Raw genomic sequence first — 22,270 nt, 5'->3', positions numbered from 1 at the left:
TTACGGATATAACGAAGTAAATTCTTTGGTCCCTAGGACTCTGTTATAACCGGTTTTTACTGTATTATTTTAATCAGTAAAACTCGGTTATAGCGAAGTCCTTTGGACCAATGGAATTAATCCGTAATATCCGTATAACGAATTCCTAATAATACCTATAGCGAATTCGCTAAATACATTTTTTCCTTAACTAGATGATGATAATTGTTATTTGAGGCTTAAAATGAAAATACATTAATGTGATTCTTTTAATACTCGGATTGGGAATTGAAAAATTAATTCAAAAATAAATTCTTTCAAACTAATACGTTTAACAGTAGTGCAAACTTTTTAAACTGTAAAGAAATTTGTTATAGTAGTGTTAAATTTTGTTATTATTCACCTCCGCGGGACTCAAAATCGGTTCGCTATATCCGTAAATTCGTTATATCCGAATTCGTTGTAACCGTAAAATGTTTCAAAAATTTGTTACGAATTTTACTGTTTTACTGGGGACTCAAAATAACTTCGCTTTATCCGAGAATTCGCTATATCCGTCTTCGCACTAGACGAGTTTTACTGTTGCTAGGTTGGTTATTTTATCGAAAGGATAATATGCACTCATCAAATACATTATCTAATTTTCGTTTTGTTTTTTTTTTTGCGAAAATGAGGGCTCTTTAGCAGCGTTAAGGACTACTTATCGAGGAAAATTAAGGGAACAAATTAAACAATCTTTGTATGTCTCTGGCGATCGGATGCCCAATAGGTTCGATATAATTTGTGAAATTTTTAAGACACCCTTAAACAATCATATTCGACGACGACCTCAAGGAACTCCCTCCTAACCCTCTATGCATACTTTTGAATTATATAATTTGTAAAGAGAAGATTTATTTTTTCAGGTGGTTTTTTTTACTTTCTAAAATTCACTAACCAGCCACTCAATATCCTTAAGGAACTGTCAAGTAGGGAAATATCTGCCAAGTTGGGAAATATCGATGTTTTCTGTGAGAAACGCTGTATAGGAATCCTGCAACGTGTAGCAATCGTCACTAGACGCCAATCGCGTGCCAACACAAGGTTGAAATTGTTACGTTAAGGTTAATATTGCTACATGAAAGGGAAGTAATAATCAGAAGACATATAATCGACATTTTTATCTGTCATGGAGGCAAATTTGACGTGGAATGGGACTTTTACGTCGACTCGAACTTTTGCATCCCCATTTGAATGTTACTATGTGCGAGTTATCTTTATTGTCTTATATGGAAGCGTTTTTACTATCTGTATCCTGGGTAAGTGGTTAATACACATTTTTACTTTTTTATGGTATTTGCTTTTTCTCTATGGTTTTTTTAAATTATAAATTGAAGATGCAATAGAAGGGATGTTCATATGATATGAAATTTACCTGACTTTGCTTTGTATTGATATTATACAACCAATTCTAAGTCTTGTTGAGTCTTCTACGATGACTCAATATAGCTCTACAGAAGAATGAAAAGAGAGAAAACCTTTTAAAAGATTGCAGTTACAATCAAACCCGTATTTGTCACACTTCTATTTAATGCATCTATTTTGGTAATTTTTATTTAAGGTACTTCACTACACCAAGGCTTATACTTTTTAAGACACTACGTCACAATATGGCGATTTCAATGTTTTGTTAAACTGTTTTTATCAAACAATCGTCATAGCTCAGTGGTTAAAGTATCAGGCTTGTGAACCGCAGATCATTAGTTCGAATCCGCTTGTGGCTTTTGTTCATGTTTACTGAATGAAGTTTTTTAAAAATATCATTTTTATCCAAAATTACCCATTTTTTCGCCTATTTTACGTATACACTTCTTATCCATCATGCTCTCTATCATAATCAAGTAATTTTCTTCTGATTTGAGAAACTATTTAAAGATGTGGTGAAGTACCTTAAAGGAAACCTTTAGTGACGAGTAACTGTAGTTTATAATATCAAAGTAAACACTAAACATCTCTATCCTTCGATTGGAAGATGCATCTTCTTTTTATTATTATGAAGAATTTGCGTTTTCATCTTTTTTTAGCATACTTTTATAACATTTTACAACTCCAGAATACTTTTTCCAGAAAGTATTTATTTTTTATTATTTGCTTGTAGCCGTGCTGGATTTTGTTATTGTGTTATTGCGGTTTTAGCTTAACCTGATTAATGGAAATAACTGATGTGAGCTTTTCCAATTATATTTGGCCGTGGTCCAATTTCAATTTCTTGCCGATTATTGTTTTCATACTTCCAACATTTTTTTTTTATCTTTAACCTCCAACCTCAAATGGATGGTCATGTCCTATTCAATTGAAAAAGAAAGGACAACAATAAACCTAGTGCCAAATTCATAAAAAAAAGCTAACTTGTCTAAACAAAATATGCTGATTTCAAATTTGAAGTTCATAATGTGGTATAATTGTTTTATTGTTCATACTATGGCCTATGTACTAATAAATGTTTGAACAGAAAAGAACTCTTCTCTTAAAATTTATATTTCAGAACTAAGTTGTTTCATTTTGTAGATTTGCAAGAATTCGCTTTTTTATTTTTTTCTCGATTCACTCTTTCATCTGTTCTTTCATTTTTTAAAAAAAAAATAACAACGAAATTCAGTGGATTAGGGACGATTGTTTTAAAAAATCGCGTTTATTATATCAAACTTCATTACAAAGAAATATAATACAATAACCTTTGATAAAATATAAACGTGCATTTAAATAATACTGTGTTTTGGGCGGGTAGTGAAGGGGTACTATTGGTACCTAATAACCTTGTAACGAAAGTCACAATGACAAAAAAGACACTTCAAAGCTCTTTATACTATAAGCCAAATCATGTGTGCATGACGAAACTGATAAAAAGGGATTAAGGATTTCCGTATTGTCGTGAAATAAAAAATATTATAGATTTTATTTTATCTTTATAAAGATGACCCGGAGTGCCAAAACAAGTGTAAATCCTAAAGGTCAACATGAATTAATGAATTTTAATATATTGTATGTTCAGAATTTCCAAGCCAAGAGTCCAAACATAATGGTATGACAGAGAACCAGTTTTACATAAAAATATATAGGAAATATTTTGTTTAAATAATTCGGCCTACTTTGTAACATAATTATGCGAAATATGAAATAATATTTGAAATTAAAAATTGGCCCCTGGGTCACAAATGATGTTAAAAATATTAGAAAATGTTTGGAACATTCCTTGCAAAGCGTTTGTACTACTGAAGTTGTAATATTTTCAAAACAATCAGTATGATAATGTTCAATATCATCTTTGTTCAAATTGGTCATTTTCAGCGCATTACGGGATCACAAATTATTATTTTTATGTAAAAAGTTTGATATACATGATTTATTAGAAAACCGCCACATGCACTCCATGAAAGGTATTCAATTATTTCCTTCTTTTATTCTTATCAACGCCAGGCTAGATTGCCACCTGGAATTCTGGAATTCTATTTCAAGTTCATTGAAAAACGCAATGGATAATATTTATCACGATTGTATTAATAAGCATTGCATTGCATTTTCAAGACAAATTCAATATATTCCAGCTCCAAATATGGTAAGTGCTTTGAAATTTTGGACATTTCCAGATTAAAAAATTGCAAATAATTAAGGGGAAATCTTTTATGAAAAATATCTTTTAAAAAACAAGGAACATTTCGTTTCCTAAATGATAAGGTCCAAAACCTTAGATAATTCACGCACAATCCGAAATTGTATTTACCTAAGAAGGATGGATGGTCAAAAATTAACCATCGGGTTTTCCTTAAGCTTTAAGGCAGCAATAGTTCAGCTCTAAACTATACTTTAATAATGAAAAATTCTATAAAATTTTGACTTATATTAAGACTTTTTCTTTTGCATGTATTTTGATATAGAGCTCTTCTATTAAAGCAGATCAATACAGACTGAGTCTAAAAATAGCCACGACCATTGAGCTATCTTTAAATCAAATACAGTCTGGGGTGATCAAATCCAATGAAGTCCGAATGGCTTTATAATAGATTTGATCACACCGGACAGTATTTATCACCTCATAATATTCAAAGACTGACACCTTATTACTTATATTCACAAAACTTACAACAAATTCTGGGATCAAATATTTAAATAGTCATCGGTGGTTATAATTGAACTATACATTACAAATTCGATTTGTAGTGTACTCACAAAGACAATAGAACTTATAAATCTAGAACTATAAATCTATATTTTTCATTGCATTTAAAGCTTACAGTACCTTGATTAATAGTACGGAAGTAACAATGAATACCTTTTCATCTACTTAATATTTTAACGCACCTTTTGCGATTTTGTGTGATTTGTTATTGATTTTTTTTTCTTTTTTTACATTTCTTCGACATGATATTTGTTTGAAGTTTTTCATGTCTTGAATTCTTTTCTTATTTCTCCTTCAACCTCGTTCTTCTACTGGCTCCTAATTTCAACCAGATTTAAAATAGATTAGATTAGATTATATCGATAGCATGTTTGGAACTGGTCCAATAAAGAAACATTATTCTGCTCGCACGATAGAGGATCCAAACTGAGATGGAAATGTTTACAGTTAAGCATTAACTTTTCTCATTAGTTGCAAATTCGAATTTTTTCTGTGTAGTAAATGAGAGCTTCCGCATACTTCTTATCAATTAAACTCAACTCAAACATCAACATACCTGCAGAGATCCATCAACTTTCTTCTTCCTTTTTATGATTTGAACATTTTTATTGTGTAATTACACAAGAGGATTTGAAACAAGTTCTTACAGCTTACGTGTTCCCCCTTAAAAAGATAATGCATACAATATACACTTTTTATCAGTTGGAAAACGAAATAAATGACAGTGCAACAAACCATGTTTCGGAGAGTTCTTTAAGGAGGGAAATGCGCAAAACAGAATCAATTGCCAGTCTACAGAATATTACAAACAAGGCATCTTTTGCACATATATCAAGATTTATAGAATATAAAATCCAAAATAAGTAAAATCCACAAGTTTAATTAAGTTGAGTTTATTCCACTCAAAGAATAAATATTAAAAATAACAGTAAGTCGATTCAAAACTTTATATAATATATATGTCAAATATATCAATGTTTTTTTGTTTGTTTGTTTGTTTATTTTGTTTTTTGTTGTTTTTTTGTTTGTTGTTTTGGTCTTTTTTTTTTTTTTCTTTTTTTTTTTTTTTGGTAAAAGGTATGTGTCCGATATCATAAAAATATTATTTCCTGCAACATATATCAATGGACTTCTATTATAAATGATCATATCTACGTGTACATATGGTATGGAAGAAAGTACAGTATAACTGTATTCAAATAGATCCTATAATGCACAAGGCTACAAACACGTGTGTGATAGCAAGAACCAATGGCCTCTCTCATTTTATGGACTTTGGTTTCCTTGAAAGAAAATCGATGTTGATATCTTAATCTAATGAAAAAAAAATTGTTTTATTCTCCATGAAAGCACCTGCTCTCAGGAATTTTTTGGAGAAAGGCTTAGCAGAATTACTTCGTTTAGATAATGGGATGAATTTTGACATCAAAGTGTTTGCATAACAACTTACAAAACTAAATCACGTTCAAACCAATATAGATCAAATGTCCACGTAATCATAATATATTTATTCATTAAACTTTTTAAAATTTCCTTTAATAGCAATATCCAACATAAATCCTCATTAAATTAAAACATTTAATCAACAGAGTTCTAGTCTATCTTTTCAGTGACATGGTAGCATTTTATACCGGTTTACGTTTTAATTTGCCCGGCAATCAAGTATGCAGTGCTAGACCATTGCCGGTAAAGTAAATTTAAAAAAAGAACTTTGCTTTTTCACCTGCTTTGTAGTTATAAGCTTTTCCTTAAAAAAGTGAAAATTCCCTTAGAGAAATTATCTATTTCCTGTTGGATTTCATATTTCAAGAAAGATATTTCACACATTAAGTGACATAGTGCTTGGTTTTTTTTCTTTAGGTAACGGTACATGTTAATCATACAATGTGTGGTATTCATGATTTTGTTGGAAACTGCCTCTTGATCGGGTGCAAATATCCCACCCTAAAACTGGCATAATAAATAAAAAAACAATATAATACATAGTAATAATACATGTATATCATATAAAATCACGTGATAAAAATTCCTGTTTTAAGATTTTTATCAAAGTTTGATTTAACGCAGCGATTTGAATAGTCCTTTACGAACATTTTGATTCTATGCGTACAGAATTTGCATTGTATACAATATATTAGATTGTCCCAATTAATTTAATACTTCATCTTGTATCTTTTTCAGTACAGTGCAGTTTACATTGATGTTGTATTTGTTGGTATAAAAGCACCCGCGTCATAAAATATTTCATTTGCAAATGAAATTAAGAGGAATCAACAAGTATTGTATAATGTTTTATTTTTGCACAACTTGGTATTTATATAATTCAAATAACAAGAGCAAGAATTGAAATATTTATAGACAAAAATTAACGCAATGACTGTCTAAATTAAGTCTATTCTGAACTTGACATTTAAGTATTAAATTCTTATTTTTTTAAGATACAGTCTCATACATGAAACTGCAGCGGTGTATGCATACAAATTGATTAACGCGCGTTAGCGCGTTAAAAAAATTTGTAAGCACACACCGCTCCAGATATGAGACTATATCTTTCAAAAAATAAAGATTTAATGCTTATATTTACATATCTTTAACTTCTTGCCTTGTCTGTAAATATGTGATTTATACCTGAAAAATCTTTTTTTATCCTAAGGGTAAGATCATATGAATGGAAGAGCCACTGTAACAGCCACAAGCGTGAACATTGATTTTCACAAGTGACGTTGGGTTTTACAGTCTTCAACGTTTGTAACGTCATAATAAAACTCGACACTTTAACTTTTACAGTACCCTATGTGTGTTACAGTGTTATAACTGCAGTAGCTTTCCACTCAATCATATGCAAAAAATATGTGGACGGTATATATATTGTGATTAAACAAATGGAATAAGTGTATGTTTAGAAATATCATTAATCAGATAAGCTTGAGTAAGATTTGTCATGATTTTTTTCTATCAAGTATTCTCAGCTGATCTTCATATAGAATCATTAGACTGCAAAAAGAGACAAGAATCGGTTTTTTTTAAATGCGCAGCTTAGAGAAAATTAAGTTCGGGGGGTCTTCCCATGAGAGTTTTACTAATGACACAAAAATTGGTTGACCTGATTGCAAAGTAGATTAACTTAAGTAAGTTTGATAAAAGAGCAGAAGAAATTTCCATATTCTGTTGAGATGAACAAACGAGTACTTTATTTCAAAAAGATTAATTGTGAATAAATCAATACATCATATTCCCGTTAGGAGGGCCAAGACTATTAAGCTCTTGATGGTCTTGGCCATTTTTTGACTGTTTTGATCTCCTTTAGTAGAAGAGCTCTATATAAAAATATAAAAAAAACACATTCAATTTAATACGTTAACAATTTGTATTTTTTCTATATATAATAAAAGTTTATATCAAAATATATCACATTTACAATTTTAAGTAGATGTGATGGTTATTTTGTCGACCGTCTAGCCTCCCTAAGTATGAATAAGTAATTGGTAATTATTGCCTTTTCGCTATCTTGCATAAATATATTTCTTCAAATCCACAACTCATCACAATTATTCTATTTAAAGACTGTTTGAAAATTATGCTCACATCACATCACAATTTGATGAGTATATATACAAATCGTGTTTGAATGGTCTTTATGCTATAGTTCATTCTCCCTCCCTATTTCCGCATGAAAAATAATAATAACGTAGGTTTTACCAATCTGTGAAACCGATACCATTCTTATTTATGTTATTTTATGTTAGCCCTTTATAAATTCATGATGTATTAGTTTTTGTGGTGGGTTTTTTTTTCAATCATGTTTTTTCTTTGATACTTGGAACCAGAGTATCGTTCTTTGTTATACCAAAAGAAAGAGCATTTACCGGTAGACTAGAGATGATTAAAGTCCTTCAAAATCATTTTACGAATATTAAACCCTGTGCTTTAAGACGAAAACATTAAAATTTTGTTTAATGAAGAGGGCTGGATGAACGTCGACCGTTCCCATTTACAGTCTGATAAATGTCTGAAGGTACTTCACTATACTGAGACTTATACTTTTTTAGACACTACTTCACGAGATGACGATTTAAATGTTTTGTTATACTGATTCAGATGTATATCGTAATAGCTCAGTAGTTTAAGTATCAGGCTTATAAAAGATATTTTAAAAAAGTATCAGGCTTGTGAACCGCAGTTCATGAGTTCGAATTCACCTGGGGCTTTAGTTCATGTTTGCTGAATGAAAATTTTGAAAATATCATTTTTTTATCTAAAATTGCACATCAATTTTTCGCCTATTTGACACATATACTTCTTATCCATCATGCTATCTACCATAATCAAGTAATTAACCGGGTTTTCCATCGGAAAAATCCGGTTATTAAAATGGTAAAAATGGAGGGCGGGCGGGCTGGCGGGCGGCTGCCAAAAGGGTATATATATATAGGGTACCCTCATTGTACGATAACTCCACTTACAGTTTTCAACATAGGAAGTTTTTCTTTTGTAGATCAATTGTACATATATCAGAGGTGTGTATATTGCTAAGATTTTGATTTCCGATAATTTATGGAAAAAAATACCAGCTTTTGAACTTAGTCATTTTTTGGGCAAAATATTGCATATAGGGTACTCCATTTCACTGGATACGGGTTGACATGGATTTTGGATACAGTTCACATAAATGAAAACCCGGTTTGCTGTCACATTGACAGCTTTTCACTTGTTTTCTGCTGATTTGAGAAACTATTTCAAGGTGTAGCGAAGTACTTCAACTTGAATACTAGTGAGACACCTTAAGGAAAAGAGCTCTGTATGAAAATATTGAGAAAAAATTGCAAATTTTTAAAAGGAAAATATTATAAATTAATCAAATGATAGTTTAAAGCAATGTTGAAGTTTTAACGTTCATTTTGATATATCTAATGTCGATCTTATTGTTAATTTGTCAACCACCAATGGCTTCGCGTCGGGCAATATTTCGTCCCTCGGGGGCTAATATAATCAATTTTGCCCTCAACACCAGTCAATATTTGTATAGTGTTACGTGTGTAATTAGAAAGAATATACATTTCTAATTGTGTTTGTGCGAAATCAATACGGGGCAAAAATAACTCTGTCTACAGTAGAAGCATTCATGTTAGTACAGAGAGCAAGAAGATGATTGTGTTATTTCTTATAAAAGGGGCATGGTCACGATTTTGGTCAAAACTTATTTGTCCGATTTTAATGTTTACAATGCTTCAGTAAAGCATTTTGAATTCAATTTGAATACAAAATTTAAGTATCATCCGTTGAGTTATAAGCGAGTTACAGAGCTTACAATTCTTTGCTATGTAGACATAGCTTTTGTTTACATTTTGAATGTTGAAGTGAAAATTCCAGTTTTAGACCTAAAATGAATGTGATAATCGTTATGAACTGTTTATTTGTGCTTAAAATAAATAAGAAGATAGACAAAAAAGCTTTAAAAAGATTAGAAATACATTCCTAAAGCATTGTAAATAATAAAAACAGTAAAATTGAATTTGACCAAAATCGTGACAATTTTTGCCCCTTTAAACCCATGTTTGATGAATTGCCTTATATTTTTTTGTTACCCTGCTGTTAAATTGTTATAGAAATCCAGGTATTTCTTAACAAAGTACATTTCTTGCATTCTCATTTATGTTAAAACTTCTGTGCTTTCCTAGTGAGCTTTTAATGAAAGGGGGATAAAAGATCGAGCCATCAGATGAGAGTTATTGAAATTAAGACGCTTATGGCTGATATTTGTTTTAATTGAACTCGTGCAGTCGTCAGGCATCAAAAGGATGAAAGTATCAATAATAGGATTTATTAAGGCGACGAATCTGCATTCCTGTGATCTTTCCTAATGATAATGGAAATTTCGATCTTTGATTAAAAACAGCGGGAGGAAAAAAATTGTTGCTATCCGAGATTAATTCAAATGTAATAAAAAATGGTGAGAGTCTCACAAAAGAATTAGTATAAAGGTTAAATATCTCACGTATACAATTCGCTTATTTGACATTTATACAGTTTATTTATCATAGTATCTTTCATTATAGAATAATTTCCTGTTAATTTGAGTGACGTTTTCCAGGTGTGTTATTCCACCTTGAATTCGATCAAACAAAGGTTTGTTTAAAAAGAGATAATTTAAGCCAATGCAATTCGATCAGTCTTAAATTTGCCCCAATACAAGGAGGCTGAAAGGGGCGAAAATAAAATGGGGCGAATATTTCCCTGTATTCAGTGATACACTGTACAGAATGCATATTTGACTTTCAATGTCAAAGTTCACGATAATAGCAGGGAACGAATTCCAGAATATTTCATTATTTTCATCTCTTTTGACATGAACTTGTCTAAGAAAGTGGACTAACTTAAAACCAGACGGAATGTTTTTTATAAAACAATGAAATCTTTTGCTCCGTTGTCCCTTTATTTGAATATTGGTTATCAATATACTTTAGAAGTCAAATTTGCGGGGGGGGGGGGGGGGGGCGGGGGTAATTAAGCTTAAACTGTTTATTTAAGAGGACTGGGTGGTTTTGGTCATTTTTATGCTATATTTAGAGTAGAGCTCTGTATAAAATGAAGCAATTTTTCAAATTTTGTCTGAAATATAAATTTTTTTACTTAAAGATTATTTATAAGCAAATATTTACATTCCACGTATATTTTGCATGTAAAGCTACTGCAGATATAGCACCATAACACAGAAAGGGTACTAAAAGGTTAATTGACGAGTTTTAATTGTGACGTCACAAACGTCGAACGCTGATAAATACAACGTCACAAGCGAAAATCAAAGATCACGCTTGCGGCTGTTACAGTGGCTCTTCCATTAATTTAAACTTTCCCATAGGATAGAACAGTAATTTTGAGGTATAATTCGCATTTGCATACAAGGCAAGAATGTAAAAAAATGTAAATATAAGCATTAAATCCTTATTTTTTGAAAGATATAGTCTCATAACTGCAACGGTGTGTGCAAACAAATTTTCCTAACGCGCTAACGCGCGTTATTCAATTTGTATGCACACACCGTTGCAGTTATGAGACTATATCTTTCAAAAAATAAGGATTCAATACTTAAGTAAATCATATTGGAAAATTTAAGGAAGATCTGATGGAAAAAGTGCTGATATTCAAACCTTTTTTAGTGGTTGCAGAGACTAAGAAAAAAGGTGCGGGTCTCTTTTCGTCATTAGAGTCAATTACACAAGCCTTATCTTTGGGCATGTAGGTATAATCAATGTCTACGTACTGAGACAGACATCTATTTAATTTTCAAATTAGATTGTTCAAATTAGTGAATCCCTATTGTGACAGAAAAGCATGAACCGGACAAAATAATTATTTCCGGTTTTTTTCGAGTTGCTTCAAGGTCTTCCTCATCATCTCATCTATGATCAACTACAACCCCCCCCCCCCCCCCAACTTCTCTGTCAGTTAAATATAGTTATGATATATCGAATACTATTTTTTAAGTTGTTATTGATTCTGTAATGCTTTTCACACTTGTTATCAAATGAAAAGTCCCTTTGATGTTTCCGATTATCGAGTAACTCTTATTTCTTCTTTCCTTTAATTTCGTTATTTTTTGTAAGAAGCACGGTTGTTTAGAATTAATGAATAAATTATCTCTTGTTAACAATCTTTGCTAGGGTTTGAAAATGACATTAAATATGGAATATTGATTCCGCTTTGATGAATATCTTGTCAAGTCAGATTAAAACTTTGTTATTCCGTTTTTCGCTTTCCGTTTCATGCTGTTTTCCGTTTCGTGCCGTTTTCCGTTTGTGTCGTTTTCCGTCGCTTTTTTTTAAGGTGGCTGTATGATCGTCGCCACTTTTATATATAAAATATATAATATAAGATCTTTATAAAAAAAGTAAACACACTGAATTTGAAAACTAAGATTGATATATTTTTTACCTAATACTAGTTTATTACAACAGCTTAAATGGGGCGTAGACACGATTGAAGATCAAAATTGTAATTCTTATCTTTTATATATGAAATAGTTTACAGGTGGAGATTGAATGATTCACCAAAATGGAATGTTAGAAGTCAAATTATAAGAGAGACACAAGATACAGAGATAAGAATATATTGTTATGTAAACAAAGCTCGTGTCTTATTTTTTGTTTATAAATACATGCAATGTAAACATAGGAACTTCAATTTCTTTGACAAAATGACTCAGAGTAAACAAGATAAACTGATTCAATTTGTTCATTGATGATATATTATTACCAGAAGTACAAATTGCACATTTTTTAACCATTGTTGGTAAAAGTCAATATTATCAATAAAAATTATCCCTCGTCTAGTAAACAAGAAAATTCCAAAAATATATCACTCTGTAAACAACTAGTAATACCTTGAGTATTATATTCTATAAATTATTTCATAAGACCACTAATTGACTTTGATTCGGGAAGGGTTTACATAGGCTTTACCTGTTAAACAATCCATTTGAATTCTGAATAAGATGTGTTTAAACTTATTAAGAAGTAAGAATTGATTTAAACTTTTACTAATCAAACATAATTATGTAAAAAATAACAAGACTCGAGCTTTGTTTACAAAACAAATAATTTCAAATTCTGTATTTTGCTTTGTAACTCAATTTCGACTTTCACTAAACTTTGTCGGCGCAATAAACATGCCCATATTAATCATTCTAAATAATTAGATTTCTGAGTTCGAATCTTGTTAAAGTACCTTTAGCGTACCATATTTTAAAAATTTAGGGTAGATATTATCAGTAATTTATTGACCATCTAGCCTCCAGAACAACTCTTGTTTGCAGTTAGACATCTTATATATTATTAACTTAGTATTAAATCATCTCTCAACGTGATCGATACTATTTCTGTTGGTCTGCAAGGTATCATACTGAAATTGTGAGCATTTTAATAACAAAACCGTTCTTGTGTTACATAATTATCACACACAGATATGAGTCTTTTCTGACGTCACAGACAGGACGAACCGGTCAAACACATGTAAGCCAGTATTCACTTAATAAAAGCATGAATAATAGCTGACTAATAAAAGGTTCCTATGATGAGCAGCAGCGAGGTATCTTACGTATACATATCAATACTGTATATCTACATTTTTCAGTGTCTTCGTCTGTGATAACACTATGAATCAAAACTTACACCATGACAGTTGAGAAGACTTGTCAAAAATGACCTTTTGACCTCGTAGATGCCGTTATTTTTCGCTTTTGCGCATCCTAAATTACTCTGAATATGTTTTTTTTTTCTTCAAACAGTGTTTTACTATACTTAAATAAAAAGAGATTTAAGATTGGTTTTCATACGTACGTTCACAAAGCTGTAAGATTATCTTGTAAAGTTTTCGTGGACTTTTCATTGACTTTCATTACACCTATAACTTTATCAAATTGGCTTCAAACCTAATATTACCACTGATTCAAAGTAAAAAAAAAAAGTGATTAATAGTCATAAATTGGTTAGCAATATACACACATGCATTAAGGTTGAATTACGAATTTTCGAACATAAAACCCCAATATTTGTGTGAACAAATACCTACTGCCTATTAAGAAATTTTCAAACATTGTCTATTTAGGATTGATTCTATCGTTACCGTCCGTGATTCAATTTAAACATAAATGTATTTTATTCAATATTTTAAAGGATTGGGCAACAAGGTAAGCATATGCAAACCATCTCCAAAATACAAAGCCAAGCAATGAACACTTTGCCGGATAATTATGCCAGTGCCAAGGTGGCATTTTCACCCGGTCAAGATGCAGTTTCGGAAAAAACCATATATACCAAATGATAGACCATTGTCTAGAGAGTATATAACCATTTTTGTTTTTAGTGTGTTTCACCAGGTGAGATATTTACCTTTAAAAATTAATACCCCATTGGAAAATGATAATTCCCATAGGAGAATTGATTCTCTTACAGGAAATGACAATCCTATGGGATTTTTTTAAAGTCCTATAGGAATTATATTTCCTATAGGAGAATTGTATTTCCTGTAGGAATTTGGTTCAGACATGTAGTTTTCCTATAGGATATTAAGTTTTCCTATCGTATTTTCATAAATCCTATCGGAGTTGAAATTCTTGTATTCCGATAGGAAATTTAAAATTACCTATAGGAAAATTGTTTTTCCTATATTTTTTAAAGGTAAATATCTCACCTGACAGGTGAGATACAGTGATAACAAAGGTTGTTGTTAACTCTTTAAGCAATGGTCTATCATATGGCATATTTGAATTTTTCGATATATGCAGCTTAAAAGGGTGCAAAAATGCTACCGTGGCATTGACATAATTATCTAAAGATTATAGTAATAGTATTATATGTACAAGGGATACTTGAATTTTATATAATAATCTTGACTTTTTCAATAGATGAATTGTAAGATAATTTGTTAGTTATCATATATGCTTCATACATTCACACCTTCATACAAGTTTCAATCTACCAAAGTTCACCAAAATCAAAGAAGAATTGTGTAATTATTAGGTCACATACCACTATTTTTACCCTGTGCTCATTGACCACGCAAGTAGTCACATTCTAAAAATGTATACATATACTATTTCAAAAATTCCCAGGGGTGCTAAATGGACGAATTTGGTTACAAATCAACCACCCCATTCATACCTGCAGACATATAAACATTATGATGGAGTTTCCCTGGTTAACCTCTACCATTCTATTTGAGGATGTGTATTGGCCTGCCGCTTTTGTATAGTTATGTAATGACCCTAGTGGTTTCAAGTATCTAAGATGCACAACATTCTCTGAATACATGTAATTCAATCATTGATGATGTTATTTAGAAAAAAATCAAAATCAATTTTTTACTTTTTCTGCGTAGATAGGTTCTTCATTAATTTTATCTTCACAATGTATCTTTCATCAAATCTTCTTCATTTTCGTTTTATTAAGAAAATGTTATATAATACGAGACGATTAGTATAGTCTTGCATTAATCCAATGTCATATTACACTCAGGGAAATCTTCTTTCTATTTTTAATTCGTATTTTTGCACGCAATGACAGAAGACGGATTCAAGAATGCTATAATATCAACCGGTAATTTATATACTTCTTTTTTCGTTTAAGAATATTAAGGTTTTATTATAGATTTGCAATCCTCACATCTTTTCTTAAATTTAGTGTTCCAGCTAGGTTAGCACTTTTATATAAAAATTTAATTCTGAAATAACACAGACAAGCTGTCAAATGTCAAACTTCAAAGTCATATTTTTACATGACGCTTGATGGATGGTTTGAAATAATACAATGATTCATCCGGTTGAAAACTACTATTTTTTTTTATTTTAATTTAAAACAAAAATTTTTGAGAGAACATGTGCGTGGATTTCTTTAGACTTTGAAATACGACAACACATACACTATCAATAAACTTCATGGCTCTAGTAGGCCTTTCATCTACCAGGTCAGGAGCCATAAAACTTAAACAAGCTCACTTTTTGATCTCAGTCTCACTGTCATATATATTCCTTTTGTTATAGTGATACCCAGATCAAAGGTCCTGGGAACAGATTTGTACAGTACAGTAAACACGTTTTTATGAGTTGACGCTGATATCGAAGTAATTTTCAGTCCTCGTGACTTTATTGCATGTTGTAAACATGACGGATATAACGAATTACTCTTATACCGAAGCAAATCGCCCGTCCCTTGGACCTCGTTATACAAGCGTCTTTTGTTGTATTTTTCAAAACTGTTTCCAGCTTTGTTACCAATTACCGAAATACATCTAGAAAAGCTTGAACATTTTTTACGAATTTTCTTATTCTAATATTTTTAAAAAGACCATGACGATCTTAATACATTTGTGGTTTATGTGTGTTTTGTTTGTTTGTTTGTTTGTTCGTTCGTTTTGGTATTTCGGTGGTTTCGATGGTTGCCTTCAAACACTAATGATTATTGTTCATTTCACATTTTAAGCTTATGCTTTGATATTGTAGTATCTATTATAGTAACATATTGCAAAAAGGTCGAATACAGAAGAAACCACTACTTTAAATTTTTGGGACTTGTGTGTTTGATTTAACTTTTTTAAGTGTATGATAAAGTATGGAGCTAGAATCAGATGTGTATATATATACTCAGGCTCCGCCGTCACCAAAAGTTTTACACCACTTAACTTATTCTCAACCGAAATCGTTGTAAGAATAGGCACATGACTTTGAGGACAAAGCTCAAACTTGAGGTTGAGTATTGACTTGAGGACAATTGGTGACGGCGGAGCTGATTTCGGTTATTCGAATGCTTAGGCAAGTACAATAATTTTGATCAGTTCAAAGCAGGATGGTGTCTTGTATCTAGCTTTGTCATCCCTAAAATTTTTAAATCCCTCAACACATTCCTGAACTCAAATTCTCTAAAAAGAGTGCACAAATTAGAGGTCACATCTCATAACTGAGGCCGAGTATTGCCTTGAGGATTAAAGTTAATAACGATGGGACCAGGCTATATAAGAGTTATTAAACATTGCTGGGGAGGGAACATTATTTTCACTTTATTTTCAAAAAATTAAGGATCGTCCACACCTTTGGAAAAGGTTTTGCATACAAGCCCAAACTTATAAACTACTTAGCTTATATGACATGGATTTCTAGGATGAAAAATTTAATTTGGAGAAAAAAAACAACTTTAAGACTTACTCCGCTATTCATGACAACAAAAGCCCCTGCAGTATTCGACCAAGCTACACACTTCGCGTTACAGAGATAGACACCGAATTTTGGCGATATAAACTGTTTCATAATGGGTTAAAATCGCCATGTTGTGATCTACTGTCATAAAAAGTAGAAGTCACGGGCTTTCGAGGATCCTGAAATGAGTTTCAATTCACAGTGTCTGCAAGTCTTTGCATGATAAACAAAATGTAAACTTAAACTATATACAATTTATAAAGGATCTATATGTAGCAAACTGTATTCTATAAGTCGAAATAAATCTACATCTATGTGTTTATCAATGATGTCACTACTGATTTTAAAACAAAATGTCTCAATCGTATTAAGATAATTTATGATGTTTTTTTATGAAAATTAGAAATTATTCATTAATTAAGCCAAAATGGCCATATGATTCAATTTGTCTGAAAGTTTATTATTTTTTTTCTTTGTTCTTTAGAATGAGACCTGTTACTGGGATATTCAAAATAGAAAGAAATTTGATCTCACAATTTTGCCCACACGGCCTCAAACGCTTCTACGTATGTTCATTTCAGCGTGATGTAAAATTAGTCATTATTAGCTTGGCTTTGCTATAAGCAAAGTCCTGGCTGTAGGCATGCGAAGTGCTATAGTTTCTTTAAAAATTACGCCTGCAAAAGAATGCAACATACCGAATACTGCGTAGTCCAAGTAGAAGCTTCCTCTATACTGTAGTTTTACAGAGAGCCACGTTTTGTAAAATATCTTGGGTTTTTTTTAATTTTAGGAAGACATCAAGCGAGGATGGGTTTTTTTCTAAATTAATTGCTTGTTTTAAAAACAAGATATGCATTTTGGGCACATATAATACAATGTGCAATGTATGAAATTACGTTCACTATTTTACAAAGCCTCAAAGGGACACGATTTGACTCAAACTTTTCAAATTTTATTTTTCCATTTTCAATGTTTATACTGATAAATTTAGAAGTTTATAATGCTTTGTCAAAATTTGAAAGTCAAATACTAAGTCATAAGCAAGATACAGAGTACATAATTCTTTGTTTTGTAAACAAAGCCCCAATGTTGTCATTTTTACATATGTGTTGTATCGGTGCAAGTTTCAGTCAAATGTATCTTTCTCTTGTTGATAATAGTATTTATGCAGATACTGAATTAGTTTAAATTGATTTTTACAAGTCATTTTGTAAAAGAAATGGTAATTCTCTACATTACATTTTTTGTAAACACTTATAATACTCGAGCTTTGTTTACATAACAACCAATTCTTACCTCTGTATCTCGCTTGTAACTTGACTTAAACATTTAATATTTTGGTCCATCATTTAAAATCCACTAGTAAATCATTTTATACATAAAAAATAAAAATGAAATTTTTGATCTCAAATCGTGTCCAAGTCCCTTTAACAACACAATATGAGCAATGTAACTTTAGTACTTTGATTATACCTGTTATTTGTTTAGCTAACAAGTTGTTTTTTTTTTAAATGTTTATGCAGCTATTTTAACAGAATGCATTTTCATTACTTAAACTTTAGACACAGATATATTTTCATCTCGTAACTTACGTAAACTCTTAAGTAATACTTCAGAGAGAAAAGCTATTGTGAATTATGTTTTAAGACGACATTATGCAACACTTTTAAAGAGTTTTCCCAAATTGAATTAAAATAAAATGTATCGGTATATATAGGCAGCGGAAAGGGCAAAAAAAAAATACATTTTTACAAAATCAATGGTAATTTAAAATCAACAATGCGAAATAATATCATCAATGACCATAAATGCAAAACCAACAGTCTTCTTTGCAATATGAATATACATAGAATCAACCAAAGGTGTCTTCATACAAATCAAACAAACAAAAAGTAAATAGGTAAGTAGGTGCCCATAGGTATTCTTGCCATGAACCCGTTATTACAAATATATCAATGGAGGTTCATTTTTGTCATACACGTACTAACTTAGCGGCATATCACGATATGTTGTTCCAACAAGTACTAGAAAGCTAATTTCGTTTACATGTACATTAAAAATCACAACGATGATTTATTTAGCTCTGGGGATGGTTTCGAACATATTCTTGTTATGCCTGCATTAGATTTTTGTTTCCTTGAATGTCTTATTTCTAATCAGCTTTACAAGACATATGGTTTGGATTTCTACTATAACTAAGGATTAGTTTATTTTTAAAGTAAAAAAGCGGCATTTTGGTGATAATTCAGATTTTAATTTAGAGCTCAATGTATGCGTTGATGGTATTGTTAATGGAGGTGGGGGAATGGTTCAGTGGTGACTTTTATACTGTTCATATGTTTATTATTTTCATCATCATCACCAAAACGTTTATTCCTGGCATCACATTATAGTGTTCCCTGAATTTCACAATATTCTTTTTAGTTTTTACTTAACTTTATGATATACTTACCTTAAGTACATGTACTTAATGCCTGTTTTTGATTCAAGTACATTATCAATTAAGCTGCCTATTTGAAAATTCGGACTGACAGACCGTCAGGACTAACGTTATAATTACTTATGTACAAAACACTTTCTTGTTATAGACAGATCTCCAAAACGTATCATGCAGCCATTATTTTTAAGAAACTATAGATTTGCGCTTCTTGAAGTAAAGTATTTTTTTTTAGTCAATGAACAATTTTATTCTTAAAATCCTGAATAAAGCGGTTATTATAAGAGATACATTCATGGGTTTTGGGTTTTTTTAAAAATTTGCTTTAAATTTTATTTTTGTTTTTGTTTTTTAACGTAGGCCGTAATAAGTTTGTTTTGTTTCTCCATAGGTCTGTCTGTCTGTCTGTCTGTCTGTCTGTCTGTCCGTCTCTCTTTTTTCTTTCTCTCTATCTTTTGATCTTTTTGGTGCAAGATCGATCTATTACATTTGGCTGAGACTTTTAGATATTAGAAGACAAAAAGATAAAGATCTTTATGAATGCACTTTAAGATAGACAATACATTGAATATCGATACTGTGACGTGAGGTTTGACGTCAGGAACGATAAATTTGTACTGGAAATCCTCGAAAGAAGGTTTGGTACAATTATGTAATTAACTAACATCCACTCTAGTTTTCAATCGTCTTCAATAAAACCCCAGGAACTATGAATAAATCAAGAAATATCGATTGCTTTAATTTAAATTTCCCGCCTTTATGAGATATGAACATTGAACTATAATCTTTGGCGTCACACCCTCTATTCCTGTTTGTTTTATCAACATAGTATTACATGTAACAATAGCTAATTATGATATTCGCTTTAAACTAACTAGTTGGGTTTTTTCCCCTTTTTACTAAAAGCACTTTTGATAATCATTACCACAGACATTTGGGACAAGGACCCCTCTTTTATTATTTTAAAGATAAACATGAAAAAAGGTCAACATCCACTTAATATCCTAGCTTGCATATCATTTCAAAGAACCTGTGACGTAATTGACTATGGGGGTTGTTTTTTTTTTTATCATAATATAGGAAAACACGGTTAAAGCGAACACACCTATAATGAATTGACTCTTACAATGAAGTGATTTTCATTCCCCGGGATTTTATTTCTTGTAAACTTGACTTGATACAACGAATTACGCCTATATCGAAGCAAATGGTCCGTTCCTGGCACTTCGTTAGAAGTGTTTTACTGTTATACCAAAAAAAGGGGAAAAGGGGGTGGATATCAATGTTCCAAGTTTTTGTAAGCTTCAAAATTGCTATAGATGTATCGTTAAAGGATTCCAACAACTCCTTTAAGGGAGGTATTTTTCAAATTTTATTTCAATTACACAGCTTGCATCACTTTTTTTTTCTTATTTTCATGATGAAAAAAATATATACTTCTCGATATTTTCTAGCATATGTTCAATATAAATGGAGAGACATAGTTTTTTCATTAAACAATAAAATACCGGTTTTTGAGTTTTCCACACTGATGTGAAAAGATTGTACATTGTACACTGTAATGATGAATTAATATGATGTCAAGAACCTCAAAGTACCATTGTTTACCCTTAACGAGCTATTATTATAAGTATAAACTCTTCGGGCGAATGACTGCCGAGGAATTCTGAGCAATGCCTACATCTACCCCTATGCTATAACAATACGTTTGTAAAAGGTTTATTAACAAGCTTTATTAAAATAATGCCATACAATAATTTCTGATATTTTTCATAAAAAGTCTTTTTTTCCCCTGAAGAAAACTGTCATAATGTTTGTTTAACACCATCAGAAGTCAACGAACTAGCTTCCTTGTCATTAATGCCAAGGGGACCTTGAGGCAACCGAACATAGCCTATCGTATACTTCTCTTAACAGAGCATTCAAAAGATCCAGTTTGTCTACACTAATCTCGATAACAGGAAATCAAATACAGGGATTAGAAGACCTTTCGTGCATCGACTGCTGGTTTTAGAAAAAAAATAATGATGACCTTACCACGTACCGTACAAACCCGATGATGTTTTGTTAATCAGTACATTCTAATAAGATGATTTCGTATAATATCTTCTCTGGTTTTTTTTATACTTCATCATAGTTATACATGTTTCCATAAAAACCTTTTAAGTCAATTCCCCTTTAATTGGACCACAGATTATTAGACACTGCAGGAGATGAAGTCGTATAAATGCATGCCTGTCAGAGTTGTTGATTACATATAATTGCAACAACATATATTGGGGTTTATTTTAATGACACGATTTTCTATAAAATGAAAAAAAACTGAGACGAGTGGTAAAGAGAAAACGAATTGCTTCCGGTGTTAGAAGGACAAGCACTGTGATATATTGAGGGGTTTTTTTATGACCAACTTATTGTGGTTTTGAAAACTAGTAATTTACCTAAGAAATAAAGCTGCTTAATTAGAAGTTCACCTGGATATGACCTTGATTTGTGATTAAATCCTGTGAAGCCTAAAGGAATTCTTCAGAAGATTTGGTCATGTACAAGCCAATTTCATATCGTGGTAAAGTTATATCTACATTTGAGAAAGACAAACCCTTCAGAATCATTAACCTAAACGGGTAATACAATAATGAAACCTTCAAACAATACTTGCGTGCGGTATTCAATGTAACACCTTTTCAAAGTTCATACAAAAATGAATGACTTTGCTGTTCATCATATAAGGAAACATATTTGCAAATTTAAATAAACCATATTAAAAAAAAAAATTATCGTGATGTGGTTTTAATTGAATATTGACGCTTTTAATTTAGATATGTTTTCAATTAAAAGCTACATATTTTAAGCGAATATAAAATGGATTGGGGCAGTTAACTCTTTATAAAGCGTAAACTGTTCCAACCCATTCTATGTAAGTATATATTGTGTAGCTATTGAATCCATTCCTTATAAAAAAAAAATCAATTAATTGTAGATTTAAACGGTCCTTTGACCTTAAAATTTA

At 31.2% G+C, this 22,270-nt stretch overlaps 1 protein-coding gene across 1 annotated transcript in view; it reads left to right on the top strand.

The window, feature by feature from the left end:
• Window positions 1–989: 989 nt before the first annotated feature.
• LOC105339537 (trissin receptor) overlaps window positions 990–22,270 on the top strand; it is a 29,233-nt gene continuing 7,952 nt past the window's right edge. The window contains exon 1 of the mRNA XM_066072140.1: window positions 990–1,277. Coding sequence (XP_065928212.1) covers window positions 1,148–1,277 — 130 coding nt within the window. The 5' untranslated portion in view covers window positions 990–1,147. The remainder of the gene's footprint in view (window positions 1,278–22,270) is intronic.

The sequence above is a fragment of the Magallana gigas genome, chromosome 9 (assembly GCF_963853765.1).
Source record: "Magallana gigas chromosome 9, xbMagGiga1.1, whole genome shotgun sequence".
NCBI lineage: Eukaryota > Metazoa > Mollusca > Bivalvia > Ostreida > Ostreidae > Magallana > Magallana gigas.
This window is presented reverse-complemented; position numbering and strand designations above follow the sequence as displayed.